Here is an 18,779-nt window from a genome sequence, read left to right on the forward strand (position 1 = left end):
AGGATAGATTTTTGGAAACTGTGTTTGCTTTTCTGCATTCTTTCAATTTACTTCAGGATATCAAAAATTCTGTTTTATAACTTCAATGCTTGAACATCAGGATATATTTATATGTGTTTTTTGCTGGTGAAACCTGTAGTTTCAGAGAGATTTTCCTGTCTTCCACAGATGTTGATGAGTGTGCAGAGGATGTCAACCTGTGTGAAAATGGGCAGTGCCTGAATGCCCCTGGCACCTTTCGCTGTGAGTGTGAGATGGGGTTCACTCCTGCCTCTGACAGCAAATCCTGCCAAGGTGAGCTGCTGCTGCCTCAGCTTTGTTCCCTGAGCTGGGGTTGGCTGCTCTAAAGCCAGGAACAAGCGACAGGACCTCAGCCTGGAAGCAGAAAAAGCACCACATGTTTCACATACAAGAAATTTCTTCAGTGTGAATTATGTTGGAAGGTTGCTTTCATCTTTTTTGTGATGTTTTCCTGGCTTTCATCCATAAATCCCAAAGTAGAGGTTTGCCTCACCAATTTTGTCAATTTTTTTTTTTTTAAATTCCTTTTTGTCACTATAGTGTGTTATCTTTATAGTCCAATTCAGCTTCTATTCCCTATTGTATTCTTACACCTTTTGTTGTTGTTGTTTAATATGACTGTATAGTAGATGAAAACATTTTAGCTGGTGCCCCAAAGCTTTTAACTTATTTCATATTTAATGGTGGAAACTACATAACATCTTTGGATGTTAAAATTCTTGGTGAGACACAAAAAACAGGTTTCAAAATTTAATCTCCAAGATTGAGTCCAGAGCGTGGCATGTTCTAACATTCAGGTGTACATGGATGACTCAGACTTCAGAATAATTCAGGTGCTTCTGAGGATTTTCCTGTGCCACTGCATATTCAAATTTGTTAATCATTATCAAGTATTGTCAATCTTTTTTTGAAAAACAATATAATTCTAATTTTTGGGTTAGCGTGTTGAAGGATTTCCAACAAGTGAAGGATTTTAAAGAAATGCTTGATATATTACTGTGATTACAGCAGAGATCTGAAAGCATTCCATTAATTAGATTGTGCAGTTGGGGAACTAAAATTTCTGGGTGCTGAATCCTTAAAAGAAGTTAGCCTTTATTTCTCTCATTTTGGTTGATATATTAGTTTGTCCTATGGTAAGGAGTGTCCTTGGTTGATTTCTACAATCAAGGGGCAAAATCCAGTTTTGATTTAATGAAATAATTGTAATACAAATTTCTAATTTCTTCAAAAGTCCCTTAAGATGTCAGTACATTACTTCTCAGTGACCTGATTTGGAGGTTGTTCCTTGGCTATACTCCAGAGTATTTAGAAATTTTATTTTCCAGATTAAATTGACTCAGGACTTTTGGATATTAAGTGTTCATTTTCCCTAAAAAATGTGTCCCTGAACATGCCCTCAGAAGTTAACCTTTCTCATGTGTTAATATAAAGAGGTATTTTATCACTTCTCAACCTCTGGCTGAGATAATCCAGCCAGGTTAAAAGTAGATGTTTTATTACTGTAATAATTTTAATACCCCTTTTGCACATCTTGTACAGTAGTTCATCAACACAGCACTGTACTCAGAATTTCAAATTAATATTTGGCTGTGCTTTGTAAAATGATATTAATGCTTTCCACTTCCCTGTCTGTGCTAAAAATAATTCACTAATACGTGCCAGAATTGCATTTGCCTTTTCCACAGCTGCTTTATTCTGGCAACTTAAAGTCTTGATGTCTGAGAGTATATGGAAGGGTTTTTTTTTCTCAGTCTTATCCTACTTACTTTCAACTCAGAAATCTTTTACAGTTTGTGCCTAAAGCCATAACTTTGCAGTCAGTGGTGTCAGTGTTCAGCTCCTTTCTATACCACTGCTGACAGAATCATCCAATTTTCTGTCAGTGCCTTTCAAGTTGATTTCATCTTCAATTTAGATGAGCATGCAGGCAGTCCTTTGGATGCATTTTAGCTCATCTGTGTGTAGTTACTACATAGCAGCTTCAATGTGGGCTTGAGAAAATCATAATTCTTAGTAATTCTTATTTCCAATATTCCTATTTGCCCTGTGTTTTTCCTCCAAGGAGATCTCTGGCTGTTGATGCCTACACACTCTATTTCTTCTTATTATACTTTCTTTACAATTACAAATCCACAAATACAAATTTTGTGTAGTATTCTACACAAACTCAAAAATGTAAGTTTTGAAAATATTCTGTGTTTGTCTCCTTTTGCTTTTATAGTGGAATAACACATAATAACAGCAGCATCAATAATAATTACAATAATGTGATAATGCTGTCTAACTTTCTGGTTTTAAAATATTCCTTCAGACACCGATGAATGCTCCTTCCAGAATATTTGTGTGTTTGGCACCTGCAATAATCTGCCAGGAATGTTTCGCTGTATCTGTGATGATGGCTATGAACTGGATCGAACTGGGGGAAATTGCACAGGTAAATCACTGCTTTAAAGAAATACATCAACAAAAAGGGTGGCTTCTTAAATATGCAGATGAGCAAAGTTTGGTTTTAGTAATTCAGTGAATTATTCATAAAACTTTCCTTTAGTTCCAGCTGGAATTCACTTGCATTTGAAACTTTCTTGCTTTGTTCTTAGAAAGTAAAATTTCCCTTTTCTGTCCAATGAGCAGATTTATGAATGTGGATTTCCTGTTTTAGATGTCGATGAGTGTGCTGATCCCATTAATTGTGTTAATGGTCTTTGTGTAAACACTCCTGGAAGATATGAGTGTAATTGTCCTCCAGACTTCCAGCTGAACCCTACTGGAGTGGGTTGTGTCGGTAAGTAAAAGCTTCCTGAGGTATCACTTTAGAAATCACTGCTTTTAGGCAAACAAGATAGAAAAACAACTATTGCACAATTCTGCATATCCCATTATATAGTTTTTTAATGTTGTCTCTCTCAGCATTAGCTATCAATATTCTTGAAGTGCTAATGACTTCAAGAGCACAGTGTTACCTGAATTGCTCCTCCTAGCTGTGAAATTACAGGTGAATGCCTGCTGTTCTTTGCTGATCATGGTGTGCAGCGGTAGCCACATTTGCTTTTTGCATAGATAACCGTGTGGGCAGTTGCTACCTGAAGTTTGGACCAAGAGGGGACGGGGGCCTGTCCTGCAACACCGAGATTGGGGTTGGAGTCACTCGTTCCTCGTGCTGCTGCTCCCTGGGAAAGGCCTGGGGGAACCCCTGTGAGACCTGTCCCCCTGTCAACAGCAGTAAGGAAATGTTCTCGCGTTCTCCTGGTGCTGCTTTAATTTAGAAGGGATGGAAAAATAATCTACAGTCTTCTGCTGTGTTGTTGCACGTTGGTAATTTGAGACAAAGTTCCTTGCCACTCTCAGAGGGACAGGGGTGCAGAGTTGTGGACCTGAGCATCACAGACCTGACCTTTAGTCTTCTCTCACTGACTTGGTGCCTCTTCTCACCCTAATAAATCAGTGCTACCTTTAGAAGGCACTTCCCACCAGACCAGGTGATACTTTAGGTAGTTTGGGGCACTTTACTTTGCTCTTACTTTTCTCCCATTAAAAAAAAAAATTAAGAAATTTGCAGATAGGGATGGGATAGCGTGTATACACCTGCTGTATGTATGTCTGCATTTTTGCTCAGAAGCTTGAAGCTGGTAGGGAAATAAATTAATTATGCTTAGAACTCAAATCATGGCTACAGTTTGCAGGGCTTCATTATTCTCCAGAGAAGAGTGTTGTGTAGTTATGTCAAGTCACTCTTGAGTACTTTTGAAACTGTTACCTAATGATAGGTATCAGCTTTCTAGAGCTTTGAAGGTCTTTTATGAATAATGCAGCACAAATGTCAAGTATATTGCTCTTTACAGCCTCATAGTAGTAGAAATTCCAAGTTTTACACTTATCTTTATCAGTGCCATACTGACATTTCATAATAAAGATCTAATCAAAGCAGAAAATATGTGCTTCTGTAATGACACAGTATGGAAAAATTAATATTGTGCCTTCCTTAAGAGTATCTGAGGTTATGGCTATAAAAGAAAGCAGAACTCGTTATCTTACATTGTTTTTCTTTTAATCTAATGCATTTGCTTTATTTACTGTGAGTAGGTCAAAAAAGTAGAAACCAAATGACTGTAGGGAAGAACAGCCATTAAAAACACAAATGACATTTTATGATTCTGTTGTCATAATTTTATTTTTTATGAGACTGACACGTTGTCTCTTGTTACACTTTACTTTAGCTGAATACAATACTCTCTGTCCAGGGGGAGAAGGATTCAGACCAAATCCCATCACTATTATTTTAGAAGGTAAGTTTCTTATAAATTACTGTGATTAATAATAATAATAATAATAATAATAATAATAATAATGATAATAATAATAATACAGGGGTCATCTTTGAAGAGGAGCTGCACTTTTCAGAAATCATTATATTTAGTGCAGATCAAAAACCACTGTTAATGTGAATTGGGAAACAGCATGAAAAGGCACACAGCAAAAGAATATTGAAGAAGTCCAACACCATTTAAGTAGGAAAACAATTTAGTGCATACTTTTTGTGTGCTTCCTTACTTTAACTGGATTTCAAAATTGGGCCCTGAATGATAAGTCATTTATGAAAATTACAGCTCATCAGCAGAAGGTGCAAATGTCAGGAAATATTCATCAGACAAAGCAGCTCTGGTTCCAGTAAATGAGCAGAAGTGAGGAATTAGATGCCAAATTTTTGTAAACAGCAATGGAACATTTGGCTTAACGAGCTGAAACTGCTCCTTAAGGGCTGTTTGAATGGAAGAGAATGAGCATCTTATCCATGCATTCCTGGAGAGCAATTTAGAAGCAAAAAACCCCAAAAGAAACCACACATGACAGTTCAAAGCTACTAGTTGGCAAAATTTCAGGGCAGTAGTTAAATTCTCTTCTTTCTTTTCATTCTGGAATGAAAATACTGTGAGGTTTTGTTTTTTTTTTTCCTTCTGTTTTCAGACATTGATGAATGTCAGGAGCTGCCAGGTCTCTGCCAAGGTGGAAATTGCATCAACACTTTTGGCAGCTTCCAGTGTGAATGCCCAAGAGGTTACTACCTCAGTGAAGAGACAAGAATCTGTGAAGGTTGAGTCCTTTGAATCTCTTCTTCTGTCAGAGTGCAGTTATTATGAAAACCACTAATTTTTAGCCTTAAATCCATAAGTGGGCATGGTACACCTCACCCTTACCTAGAGTCTTCTCTAAAATCGTTGTCTTTGGCACCTGTGATACAATTAGCACAAAGATGGAAATGGAGCAATGCTATATATTAATGTTTATTTTAGATATTAGACCTCAGCCATGTGTATTCAGTAAAGGGGTTATTGATAATGTCTCGCTTCTCACTTCAACACCTTGTATCCCCTGCAAATTTTATGATGCTCCCTGCGTTTTGGGCGTGAGTAACAGTTTAATTTACTCAATATAAAGTTCATATTGATTTTTCTTCTGTGTTTGAGATTTTTTTTGTCACTGTTACAACCAAAATTGTAAATTGACCCAAAAACTGCTGTGAGAAGGTGTGAAGTTGATTTGTTCCTATTTCAGTGGCAAGTTCAGGAGCTTTAGTTTATTTAGTGTCTTGTCTTGTGCTTAAGAGAACTAGGGCTAAATTTAGAGGTTAAAATCAGAGCTGTGTTTTCCAAGCTATTCTTTAAATGAAGCATTTTTGTTATTTTAGTGTGATTTATTATGGTCATATTTCTCAGAAACAATTGCTTGGACTTGGTTCTCTTCTCCATCATCAACTGCAATGTATTTTCCTTGCTCTCTAGATATTGATGAGTGTGTTGCACACCCTGGTGTCTGTGGTCCTGGCACCTGCTACAACACTTTGGGGAACTACACCTGCATTTGCCCACCTGAATATATGCAGGTGAACGGAGGACACAACTGCATGGGTATGTGAAATGTCATTTTTACCAGAAATGCAAGAATACCACACTGTTTGAGGGCCAGACCCTGTGCTTTGTGTTTGTTTTTACTACTTTTAGCTCCCAGTTGGTGTCATGTTGTCAGGAAAGAGATCTCTGTGATTGGCTTGCAGCAGTCAAGGGCTCTCACTCCCTGATGGGGCTCTCTGTTCACTGGTTTGTTTTAGCTGATCTTTTCCAAATGGTGGGCTTTACAAGGAGATCTCACAACTATCTGCACTGTGTTTATGGTTTCCTAGGAGTTTGCCTGTTCCCCCTTTGTGTCTTTAAATGAAAACAGAAAATATGTCACACAAGTCTAAAACAAAGACTGTGGATTACATCAATCCTTGAATTACTTTAAATACATGTGTTTATGTTGCATTCAGAAAACAGAGTTAATGAGGCATTGTCTGGTGTGGTAGGGGGTTGATATTTACATAATACCATAATTATCACAATGTTGGTTACTTCATAAGTGCTTCTTTTCTCACATCCAGACATGAGGAAAAGCTTTTGCTACAGAAGCTATAATGGAACCTCCTGTGAGAATGAGCTGCCCTTCAATGTGACCAAAAGAATGTGCTGCTGCACATACAATATTGGGAAAGCCTGGAACAAACCTTGTGAGCCGTGTCCAACTCCAGGAACAGGTAAAGCCTTCTGTGGTCACCTCATCTTGTTACTTTCTTTGCTTATCTGCTGCTTTGGCCTAATAGCTAAAGTTATTTCATCCCAAAAGAACTTCTACTGAGCAGTAATACTGGTGTTGAAGATAGTGGTTGACCAGAGATACCTCCTGTCTAGCCTGGCTTCCAGGATAATTAATTTAGGAGAATGTAAATTAGTTCTTTATAGTTGGAGACACATTTATACTGATAGTCCTAGTCTGTCAGAGTTTCATGCTGGTATAGGAAGCCTTTCTAAATTTTTCAGCTGTGTCTCACATTTGATTCATTCTGCTGGGTTGCTTTTACATTTCCTCTGCTGAAGGTGACTGAACTTGAAAAAATTGCCCAGTAAATAGGGCATTGCAGTGGGAAGTAAAAAATTCTCTTCTGTAAATGGAGGTGAAAATAATAAAGGACAGTTCATTTTCAGTCAGTCTTTGTGGAATTGATTTCCTGAAATAAAGCACCCCTGAAAGCTCGACTCAGAAAAGTCATTGGTAGGAGAATCACCAACTTGCAGGGAAACCTGACATTTATTGAAAGATTATTCACATTTGAAAAGAAGAGCAAAGGTACTTAGATAAAACTAAAAAACTCACATGCCTGTTTCGTACAAACACAGTTTATTGTTTAATGTACTTGCACCAAGTTTAGTGGTTTAGCATCACTAAATCTATGCCTCTGGTGCTGTGATTTTAAAACAATTTGTCATTTTATTGTGAAGAGTGTATTACTTCCATTCCAAGTGTTTTATCCTAGTGATGTGAGGTAAGCAAGAGATAATTTAAGAAAGATTTTCTCTCCCAGTAAAGAGGAGGAAAATAGGACTGAAAAGAAAACAGCCTTTTTCTTTTCCTTCTTAAATAGGAGGAGGGAGAATGAAGAAATGACCTAGCAGTCAGGAATGGGTAATGGAAGAAAGCTTGAGAGAGGAAATAAATGTTTGCTGCCACAGAGAGCTCATGAAATTCTTTCCCATGGTCATTTATCTAAATGTCATAACATTGTTCATCGTGGTGACATCATGATGAGAAAAGTACAGCAAACTGCTAGCAGGGATTTGTGCAATTAATGTTCTTGGGTAGAAAAAAGAATTCTTTCAGATTGGTGACACTCAAATTCTCAAAAACTTCTGCAGCTTTTAATGATCTGTTAAACCAAAATTGCGTGGTATTGTGCAAGCAGTTTTGGGGTTTAAGTATTTCCTGAAATATTTCCATGTTGCCTTGCTAGTTTTCCTAAATGACTTTACTGTTTTTGCAGGCATGGTTGAAGGTTTTTCACCATGAGAAGGGATTGTGTGAGGGATCAAACACAACTTCCAAGTGGAAATGGTTGAAGCTGCACTTATGTTCTATAATCAGTTGTTTTGCAGTCTGGGTGGGGGTTTTGTTTGGTTTTACACATTGTACAGATCATAACTATTAACATACAGACTTTAATCAGAAATAGTAGTTATTTTTTGTTTATTTTTTTTACCCGAAGAAGTGTAAAAAGCTTCTTCACTGTTAAGAGGTAACAAAGAATGTACAGAACTCTTTCATGGTTTGGTAATTCCAGGAGTTTTTTTCCTGTTATATGACATATCTTTTTGTCCTAAAAAATAGTATAGTTATAAATATATGGGGTTCTGAAATCTTCTTAAAGTCACAGATGCAAAGCCAGGCTTCTAAAAGGCAAATCTCTGACAAGTTTTTGTGTGGATATTTTTGGTATTTGGTATAAAGATATTTTCATGCCATCCTTACCTTATTAAATACTCTTTCTCTACACAGTAAAAACTGGGGGAAAGTGTGGAAAAACTGAATTCAGTGAAATTCATGAAACATGGAGGTAGCATAATAGAACAAAGAGGTTCTGCAACCCGTGGAGCTTCTTCCTCATCCTCCCAGACCTGATGTGTTCTATCATGGGACACCACTGGGACAGGGTAGTGAGCACAGGGCTTGGTTTTTGTCTCATGTGTTTACTGACAGCAGTTAATGGCATAAATCTCCTTGCAGAAAATAACTAAGTTGCTGAACCTCAAATCTTACACATAAATAGTATGCAAAAATATATTAGTCTATTAAATCATTATAGTACACATATATTAAAGATATATCTATGAAAGAGCAGCAAATTGCTGGATGGTAAAGCACTGTGATAAACTACTGTGTAGCCCTGTGCCCTGCACTGCAAGAATAACCTGGGTGAGCATTAAACAGTCATTAAACAGTAGGACAGAAGAAAGGAGAAAATGCTGATGTTCAGGTACACTGGATATCCTGCTTGACTTAGAGAAATGACTAAGTATGTCATTAGAGTATGACTAAGTCTAAATATGGGAAAAGGATTTTGCCATATATGATTCTGAGAAGTGATAAACTAAATTTGCTAAAAATTAGGAAGTTTGGTGTGAAGGAGGCAAGAATTATCCAATTTATAAGAGTAAGTTCAAGTTTTTAGAATCATGAGCTGCCATTAAAATGTAGGTGATAAAAAACTCAAACTACAGCCAGTAAGGACTTAAATGTCTCCAGATTAAAGAGCATTACTTGCAGGAATACAGAAGGAGCTCTTTCTTTTTCATTTTTTGATGGTAAAATAATTTGTCAGCATTTCAGGTTTAGAGACACATCAAAGGCAGGCTCCATACTCTTCCTTCTGTTGGGTAAAGAGGTTTCCTGTAGGTCCTCAGCAACACCAAGAGTGGGCCAAGCACTCATGGAAGTTTCCAGATAGTAACCTTCCAGAAGCCCTTTGAATTTTATGTCAGTCTGATGTCTTTGTAAATTTTACTCACTTTTTAAAGCATATTTCACTTTAACCTAATGCTCTGAATGCACAAACAACCTGCCACACACCTTGAAATTCTTCCCTGGCAGTAATTTTGGAACTCAACATTGAAACACACTTTTTGTGGATAATTTGAATGCTGATATGATAAAAAAAACGGTGTTGAATAGCAGCTGCATGGTTGCTGTTTGCAAACTTCATTCAAACTGGTAGTGTCTTCACACTGGAATTGCTTCAGTTCCCTCAAATAGGTATAAATTCCTCTGGCAGTATCATGCAATTTTGACATGCTTATAGTTGTAGGCCTGTCATTTTTTATCTTTCTACTTAGATAAAAAAATTATTACTGTAAATGTGTAGTAACTTTGTCTGGAGAGCACTGTTCTGCCACTAAAATATCATCTGCAATAATTAACAGAATCCTTGCTAAAAATTTTTCTCTGTATGTTGCAAACCCACTCAATTTCAAACACCTTTCCTAGAAAACTGTGGGTTAATTTATTCTTCACCTCACACCAAGCATTTCCCATTCTCCAAGTGCAAAAAGAGGATATAGAAGGAGCATATTAAAAAATGTGGGATTTTTGGAGTATCTCTTTTTTAAGCACAGTCTCCATTCTGTTGAACAGTTCAGTGGAACTAATCTGCAGTAATTCCACAGAAAATAAAATGGACAGTATTGTGAAAGAAGCTTAGGTACAGGCAAATTATATTTATTTTTCATATTTGAAAGTGCTGCTGTAGATGCTCACTACAGATGCTTAGAAAGCAGGAATAAACCTTAAGGAGTTCTATTTAAAAAAGCCAGGAAAACCTAACTGAATGGCTGCATTCTTAAATCAGACATTAACTCAAAGTCTGCAAAGAGGGCAAGTATGAATTACAATTTCAATTTTCATTAATTTATTGGCAGTCTGAATTTTCAATGCAAGCTATAGAAAAGGCAATTGCTGTCATGAACAGATTTGGCTTAAAGCAACTCTGGAGTAGCTGAGAAGACTGCAAGTAATTCTTGGGAGATTTATGCATTCCCTGAAAATGCATTGCTCTCTGTTTTGCTCTAGTTGATTTCAAGAGCCTATGTGGGAATATTCCTGGCTTCACTTTTGACATCCATACTGGAAAAGCTGTTGGTAAGTTTCACCAGTCTTATTTTAACCAAAAATTGTTTTGCATAATGTTTTTGTGCCTGCATTATGTTAACCAAAGTAAATATTTAATATATTGACATTGTTAAATTTCATTTTAGAGTTACAATGATGACATGAATTGAGACCAACTTTTATGTAAAATATTTGTTTGTTTTTTTAATTTCTCCATTGTGTTATATTTTGCACACATGGCAAAATCCTATTTTGTGATTTTGAGGTTTAATCAACAAGATAAAAAGTTTTACCTTCAAAAATACTGTGGGACTTCCGTGCACATTTGTAAGTTTTGCATCTTGGCCAATACTTTGCATAGCTCTGTTTCGATCACTTCCTGAAATTCCTGTGCCATTTTCTGTCATGATGGGCATATGTGTGGTTTTATAACCCGTGTGTAATTTCTGTAGATTAAAAGGAACATGTCAACTCAGTTTTAAATGCAGTGAAGATGAGAATCCTTGCAGTGTGTAAAGACATGATGAACTGTACTTAAAGTAGTTCCTCTGCCTTTCAGACATTGATGAATGTAAGGAAATCCCAGGAATCTGTGCCAATGGAGTTTGCATCAATCAGATTGGCAGCTTCCGCTGTGAGTGCCCCACTGGATTCAGCTACAATGACCTGCTGCTGGTCTGTGAAGGTGATTTGAAATTTGGTTATTTTCTCCTTAGCACCCTTAAGCTTATCCTAAAGGGAAGGGTAACATTTAATTCATGTGGTTTTCAAAATCTAAGAGACAGACTGTGAGCTTTTGTTGGGCTCAAGGTTATAAATCAGTTTAAGTGCTTGTCTTTAACACAGCTGCACATGCACTTAATAAAATTTGTGATTGTTTTCTGGTAAACTGCTGAATAGCTAGTCAATGGTTTTGTTTTATTTTAGGGAGCAAATTCCTTTCTGTTACTTAGAACTTCTCAAAGAACAACATCTTGGATTTTTTTCCAACTTGTGTCTCTTCCACAGTTTGAGAGGCAGAGATACTCATAGAAGCCAATAGTTTTGTGTGTTGTATAGTCAGTATGAGTTTTGTCATTTGTTCAAGGATTTTGTGCTAACATGTGCAACCTAAAGAGTTGCAAACTGTGCCACTTATTTTTTCAGTTCAAAGACAAACAGGAAGGTTTTTTTTTTTTACTACAAAAATTTCTTTAGGTAGATGTTGGAAATTTGCAAAGCGACTTTGATGCATGGTAAGTTGGATCCAAAAGGTGACATGGGTGAAATGGTGCTGGAGGTCAGGCTGCTCGAGCTTTGTGAAGGACTGAAATTTTCCTCTTGCACAGACAGATAATACAGTGTAAATCTGAGGCAGGAGTGGTTTCTGATATCTGAACTCTTGGTGTTTCAGATATTGACGAGTGCAGCAACGGGGACAACCTCTGCCAGAGAAATGCTGACTGTATCAACAGCCCTGGCAGCTACCGCTGTGAATGTGCTGCTGGCTTTAAACTTTCACCCAACGGTGCCTGTGTTGGTAAGAAACCAGAGACTTTCCTCTCCTGCTTTTACCTCACCAGTGGTATGCATGTGTTCCTCCCAGCATCCTTTGTTTTCTGTTACCTTGTGCATTCTGCTGTAAAGACAGGGTGATATTTTTAAAGGATATGTTCTAGGTATCAGCCAAATCATGATAGTAGTTTTATCCTCAAGGTGTCTAGGCAAATACTTCCTGTAAAATGAAGTTCTGTTACAATTCAGATTTACTTACAGATAGTTTTGAATCTGGTTTTAATCGTGACAACGGATTGTAAAAACATTATTGTGTAAAACGAGGATATAATGGAGGTCTGTAATGTGCACCATCTGTTTTGTGTTTTTGTTGTAGATCGCAATGAATGTCTGGAAATTCCTAACGTTTGCAGTCATGGTTTGTGTGTGGACATGCAGGGAAGCTACCAGTGCATATGTCACAATGGCTTCAAGGCATCCCAAGATCAGACTATGTGCATGGGTATGGAGAGAGAATACTTTTTGTGTGTGGTTTGTTAGGCTGTGGGCTCTTTGCAGAAGGGAAGATGAGTCTAATTTTTCCAGTAGGTTATACTGACATTAAAAAACTGACTCAGGCATTTCTGTTTTTTTTTTTTTTTTTGTGAATAAAGTCTGTGAAGTTGTCCTTGGTGGGGACAAATTACTTTGAGAAAAAAACCCAGGACAAAACAATATGTTCAGAGATAGCTCCACGTTACTGAAGAAACATTTCCACATAAATACATCATAGTGGCTTATTTGGAAGAGTTTTTTATTGGATGTATCAGAGAGTGATAGAGCTTGGAGCTAAAAACACACATTTTTCAATGATTTAAATCTGTTGAGTTTATGTGTCATTTAATAAACAGGATCCCCCTTTCAATGTGACTTTGTACTAATTTCATGTGGAAATGATGGTATGATAGAGATGATATAAGAAATGAGATTGAACAATAAGAATGATCTTGTTCTTTCAGTTCATGATTAGTTCTACAGGGTTTTAAAATGAAAAGGTGAGGCATTTCCACATGTTTAAAACCTATTCATATTGTAGTACATATTAGCCTAGACACTTCTTGTATTTAAACTAAATCACAGTTTTCAGACGATCAGAGGGGGATATTTGGGAAAGAGACCTGTTTTGACAAAGCAAAATTGTGAAGAACTAGCAGGACAAAATCTCAATAGCTTCCAGATCCTCATGAAACTCCAGAAATTACTGTAACACGCAGGAGACATTGAACTTTGGTCCCTTTTAAAAACGGATGTTTGCAAAAGTTTGTAAGCAGTCTTTGCAATTCTGGATGTGATATTGACATTATCCATTTACTTATATAAATTGAATTGCATTTTCAACTGCTTTTCATGGGCTCTGAAGTAAAATATGTACATAACAATTGATAATTTCAGGGCTGTGATGTTTAATCAGTCCTGATCGCTTGTATATGTTAAAGAAATTAAGAAATGTTAGTATGGAAAACAAAAAGAATGCTTTCAGTTGGCTGCACATAAACATTTATTTTCACCTGTAACAGTACCTTTTATTTTAAAATACACAAAATTACATCATATGGTGTTTTCCTCTGTGTTCTGAGAAGCTGTAAAAAATCTGTAGCATAAACACAAAATGTGACAGATGAAACGAGGGGCCAAATTTTAGGATATTCCAATTATGCACAGCCAACACATTTGCCTGTACCTGGCAAAACCAGTTCCCACATGCAGTTTGTCTCTCCTTGCAGATGTTGATGAGTGTGAACAGTATCCCTGTGGAAATGGAACCTGCAAGAACACAGTTGGATCATACAACTGCCTGTGTTATCCAGGATTTGAATTAACTCGTAATAATGATTGTGTGGGTAAGAGACCTACTCCAGGCTTTTATTTTTGTTGCTGCTGGGTTGTCACACCAAGGAGGAGAGTGTGTAGTTAAACAGAAGTCAAGGTGTGAGCAAAGTTAATTGGGTGCAGTAGCTTCTGCTGTTACCAGCCCTAGAGGTTAGTCCTCTCTATCATGTTTTAAACTAATTAAAAGTGTTTTTTAATTACACCCCATTGAGATAATATAATATTATCCTAAATATCTGGGCTACTGGGGCAACTTTCAGTTCACTGATGTTTTAATGCATCTCTCAACTCCTTTGGACTTCCTTGGTATTTACAGCACATCCTTGGCTAGAAGCACAGTCCCCAAGCACCACTTGTTCTATCCCACCACCAGTGCTGCCTCCTGAATTTAAAATAATTCCTTTATTTCAGCATTCTACTTGACTCTTGCATAGGATGAGAAAGAAACAGACCAGCAGTAAGAAAGCCAGGACAGCTGATCTGTAACCTGCCAGATCTGCTCTTCTAAAAGCAAAGTTACACAGAGCTGACAGAAGCATTGCTATTTCACGTTCCCTAAAGCACAGGGCACCAGAATATCTGATGAGTTTGGACTACTTTAATTCCTGGGTTCTTGTGATAAAGCAGCCAGCATCCTGGGCTGAGAAATAGGCTCATAAACCTTGAGATCTTTTCTCTTTTGCTGAGCATAAGCAGAGAAAAGAGGGAGGCTTCACACACAGAAGGAAAACACAGCAACGTGTAATTGTTCCTTCAGCTTCAGGAGAGAACTAATACATTTTTTTAAAAGCATTTTAAATCCTCTTCTTGTCCAGGAAAGAAAAAATTAAACTAACAACCATGTGCGGTAAAATACAAGTTTTCATACAGAATGATGCTTATCCAATATCCTTTTTATTTATTCTTTCTCATCCATATTTTTCCTTATGCATTGCTCCTTTAAGTCTTCCTTACTGAATAACCATTCAAAATACCAAGCATTTTTAAAACATCATTTTCAGAACTGTTACAAAGGGAGAAATCATCCTGTGAAAGCAAATTACCTAGTCCAAAACTTGTAATCTCAAAATTTGAGATTAGCAGGGACAGGTTTATAGGAGGAAACCCGAGTGGATATGGATCCAGATAAAATCCTGAACACCCCCTGTAACATTTTCTCCTCTGTTGGTAGACTTGGTGTCATGCAGTCCCTTACCAGTAATTTAATATCTCCAGATGCAGTAACTGAGGTAATGCTATAACCCTGGAAGTTGTAATACCCTATTAAAAAAGTGTGGTTTAATTAGCATGAGCACCTTAATGCTCAAGTGAGTTACTTTCCACCAGCTGTCAGCTGACTTCTTGTTGCTACAAAATGTACATTTTCCACAGAAACAGTAAGTATTGAAACTTGAATGTGTATATGACATACTGTATGTAGTATGCTGGGACTCAACTCTCACTTCTTGGGTTCAATTTTGATATATTTTTATATTTTTTTTTATCAGATATTGATGAGTGCAGTTCCTTCTTTGGTCAAGTGTGCAGAAATGGACGGTGTTTCAATGAAATTGGTTCTTTCAAATGTTTGTGTAACGAAGGGTATGAGCTCACTCTGGATGGCAAGAATTGTGTTGGTATGTATGAAACCACAGGATGTTCAAGTACTGATGAGCTGAAATAAACTAATAACTCCCATGTAGAGGGAAGCAGTGTGGCTATCTAAATATCAGAAGAGAATGAAAACACAGTAGAAGTAATAGGCTTTTTTTGAAACTATTGTTGGTCTTCAAGCAATTAATTGCCTTAAAAAAGGAAAATTAGTAGAGAACACTTCAGTCTTTTCCATGTTCTGTTACCATAAGAATTACAAGATTCTAAACCTTTCTTGATTTCCTCCTTTCCCCAAAGATACTAACGAGTGTGTGGCACTGCCTGGTTCGTGCTCTCCTGGTACCTGCCAAAATTTGGAAGGATCATTCAGGTGCATCTGCCCACCAGGATACGAAGTAAAAAGTGAAAGTTGTATTGGTAAGACAAGTTCTAACTGTTATTCCTGAACAATGTAAGAATTTTTATGTGGTTCTAATTGGGTGGAAAGCAGTTGTGCACCCTAATGGTTTCCTGACTTAAAACCAAAGTGACGGGGAATAGGTATGAAAAGTCTTCAGGAAGAGGTTTAGAAAAGGAAGGCAGAAGAATACTTTGCACTGTATAGTTCTCTGTTTTGAACATTGATTTCTTCATTAATGCAAGCAAAAACACTTTTAAAAAAATAAGTATTTTTTATCTTTCAATCACTTTTGAAAAAATATAATTCATGAAATAGATGTGCTCACTGTATTGATATAATTTTTTACAGAAGGTAAGTACTGGCAATCAGTGCATGAACTAAGCATTTGGTTTTTGAGGAAAACAAAGTTTAAAAATTTTGATAAAATTACGGTGCTTATAAGAACAATCACATAAATCACAACTGTTTTGTGATTTTACCTTTTGTATAATACCTCTCAAATGCTGAGATTCACAGGAGGAGAAGGAGGATGCAGCAGACCTGTCATCCATTTTTATGTTCTAGTTCATTCATAGAGGTCTCACTTAAAGCCTTGAGTGCCATTCAGGAGCTGACTGTCACTCTGAACTAAGATTTTCTGTGGCAGAGAACTAGAAATAAATTCAGGTTAGAACTCCCTTTTTCAACAGAGCAAAGCATGGGGTACTGTGAATTTATTGGGCATTCAAGGTTTTGCTTACTGCCACCTAATCTGTGTGGCTGCAGGAACAGGAACCATTTTGAGCTTTTTGTCTTGAACATCAGGATTTATTTTTCTAAGCCCCACAGTTCTCTCAACCACTTGTATCATGCCACCAATATTCAATTTGCCTGCCAATTTCATGATTTCTTTTGGCAGCTGCCTGACTCCATATTAGCAGTTATGTTTGAGGTGAATTCAAATCACCTACAGTTCTAAAGTCATGAATATAAAATAATGAAAGCTTTTGGTTTTCAGGGAATGTTACTGAGTATGGCCACTTTAGTACCTTCTCAGAATCTATGTTTTTGAGAGCATCATTGTTTTCCAGACAGATTTTTACCCAAACTGGAGGAAAGGGACTTTATTGCATTCTTTTGTCATCCCGCCACATGTCCAGAAAATCTGAAGCTAGAGCTCCTAGGAAATGCCCAGATTATCACATGTGTTTGCACTAAAACTTAGATTAATATTTTGACAGCCCATGCAGCAGATGTTCCCCATTACTCTCTATTGATGTTGTATGCAAACAGCTTTATGAGAATCCATTACTTCTGTGTGTGATGTGAAGGTTGGCAGTGGCTGATTGCTTTGTGAGCTCAGGGTGATTACATGCAGAAAAACCCAGAACAACTGGGGCCACAGAAAAATTCTTAGCTTTCACCCATCCATGTGAGATATTCCCTTCCATTTTACAGGAATAAAGGGGAAAGGACTTGTTTACTTCCCATCATGGCCACAGAAAGAGTCTTAGCACCAAACCATTCATTGCAGTTATAATGGGAACTTCAGAAGAGCAGTTTTCCTGTCCTATGCAGCTGAATGGCAGAGCTTTGTATATTGACAGCTATCATAGCAACTGGGAAATTATTTACTGTTTTCTCTGAAATAAACTGACTTAGAATGCTTCACACAGAAAGAGCCTGTCTGTGGGAAGCTACTGCAGGGTTCAGTCAAATGCCAGATTGTGGTTCTGTGGTTTGTCCATGTACCTAACAGCAATTCCTGAAAATGGGACTCAAGGTAGTATTTTTCGGAAGTTACATCACAAAATCTACTCCCACCTGATTTCCTCCATTGATCCACTTGCATTTTCCAAATAATAAAGGTTGTATTCCCATTGTTTTCTTACCTGCTGAAAACAGGGTGGTTTTCTAAAAGTGCAGCAGAGAATTCAGTAAATATGGGCAAAAATGGCACTACAAATTTGAGTATTCAGCATCCACAAAGCTAATTTTCCTGCCTGTACTTTGGTTAGGCTCAGTGTGGCTTTTATTGTAGAATGCTTAAAAAGCCACAGGTTCTGTCATGGTTCTTCCAATATTCCTTACTGAAAGACTCAAAAAGCACTGTACTTTGAAGATTATTAAAATACATCTCATATTAATTGTCTTGTAATAGCAATATATTATAGATTATTCAATAGAACAGAAATACATTTGAAATAATACAATGAGAGTGGCAGTAAAAGACTGCCAAATATGAATCTGGGTGCATAAATACAATTAAAGGTGTCACTCTACTAATGACTAGCTATAGTCTCAGTCCCAGAATCTTGACAGGAAGCATAAAAAAATATGCCTTTAATTAAAAAGAACCCCCAACATGTAGGTTAAAAAAATAATCTTTGGATGGTTTATGCTTACAGAAAAATATTGTTCTTACAGGAAATGTATTCTGAAAGCGTTTATTTAATGTTTATATTTTGAGTATAATGAAGAACAGAGAATGGTATTTAGAAAAGAAGGTGCATGCCAGTGGGAAACTCTAATTTGAAGGAGTCAGTGAGTCCTACAGGCTGCTTTATCTCTTGGGCACTTTATTGGAAGCTGTTTCAGTTAAATAATCCATCAATGAATAAACAATCTTCCTTAACCAAGGAGTTCACAGCAAGCAAGGTTATGCTGAAGGTTTCTGTGTTGCTTTACAGATATTGATGAGTGCAACGAGGATCCCAACATCTGCCTCTTTGGGTCCTGCACAAACACCCCAGGAGGTTTCCAGTGCATCTGTCCCACAGGTTTTGTGCTGTCTGATAACGGGAGGAGGTGCTTTGGTAAGTTCATGGATAAGGAATGTAATAACTCAGTCTAAAAGATAACAGATACTCTGTAGAAATCCCTTCAATTTGTAACTTTAGGAGCATTGCGAAGTGCTTTTTAGAAACCATGAAAAATACAGGTCTTTTGTTAT

General features: G+C 37.1%; 1 protein-coding gene across 1 annotated transcript in view; it reads left to right on the top strand.

Moving 5' to 3' along the window:
• The window catches only part of FBN2 (fibrillin 2), a 112,149-nt gene that overhangs the window by 77,295 nt on the left and 16,075 nt on the right, over window positions 1-18,779 (top strand). Inside the window, exons 34-49 of the mRNA XM_033086481.1 lie at window positions 169-294; window positions 2,336-2,458; window positions 2,684-2,806; window positions 3,082-3,243; window positions 4,239-4,307; window positions 4,987-5,112; window positions 5,802-5,927; window positions 6,440-6,592; window positions 10,453-10,521; window positions 11,051-11,176; window positions 11,885-12,010; window positions 12,362-12,487; window positions 13,749-13,865; window positions 15,342-15,470; window positions 15,745-15,864; window positions 18,517-18,642. Coding sequence (XP_032942372.1) covers window positions 169-294; window positions 2,336-2,458; window positions 2,684-2,806; window positions 3,082-3,243; window positions 4,239-4,307; window positions 4,987-5,112; window positions 5,802-5,927; window positions 6,440-6,592; window positions 10,453-10,521; window positions 11,051-11,176; window positions 11,885-12,010; window positions 12,362-12,487; window positions 13,749-13,865; window positions 15,342-15,470; window positions 15,745-15,864; window positions 18,517-18,642 — 1,947 coding nt within the window. The remainder of the gene's footprint in view (window positions 1-168; window positions 295-2,335; window positions 2,459-2,683; window positions 2,807-3,081; window positions 3,244-4,238; window positions 4,308-4,986; window positions 5,113-5,801; window positions 5,928-6,439; window positions 6,593-10,452; window positions 10,522-11,050; window positions 11,177-11,884; window positions 12,011-12,361; window positions 12,488-13,748; window positions 13,866-15,341; window positions 15,471-15,744; window positions 15,865-18,516; window positions 18,643-18,779) is intronic.

Source organism: Catharus ustulatus (assembly GCF_009819885.2).
Source record: "Catharus ustulatus isolate bCatUst1 chromosome Z unlocalized genomic scaffold, bCatUst1.pri.v2 scaffold_26_arrow_ctg1, whole genome shotgun sequence".
NCBI lineage: Eukaryota > Metazoa > Chordata > Aves > Passeriformes > Turdidae > Catharus > Catharus ustulatus.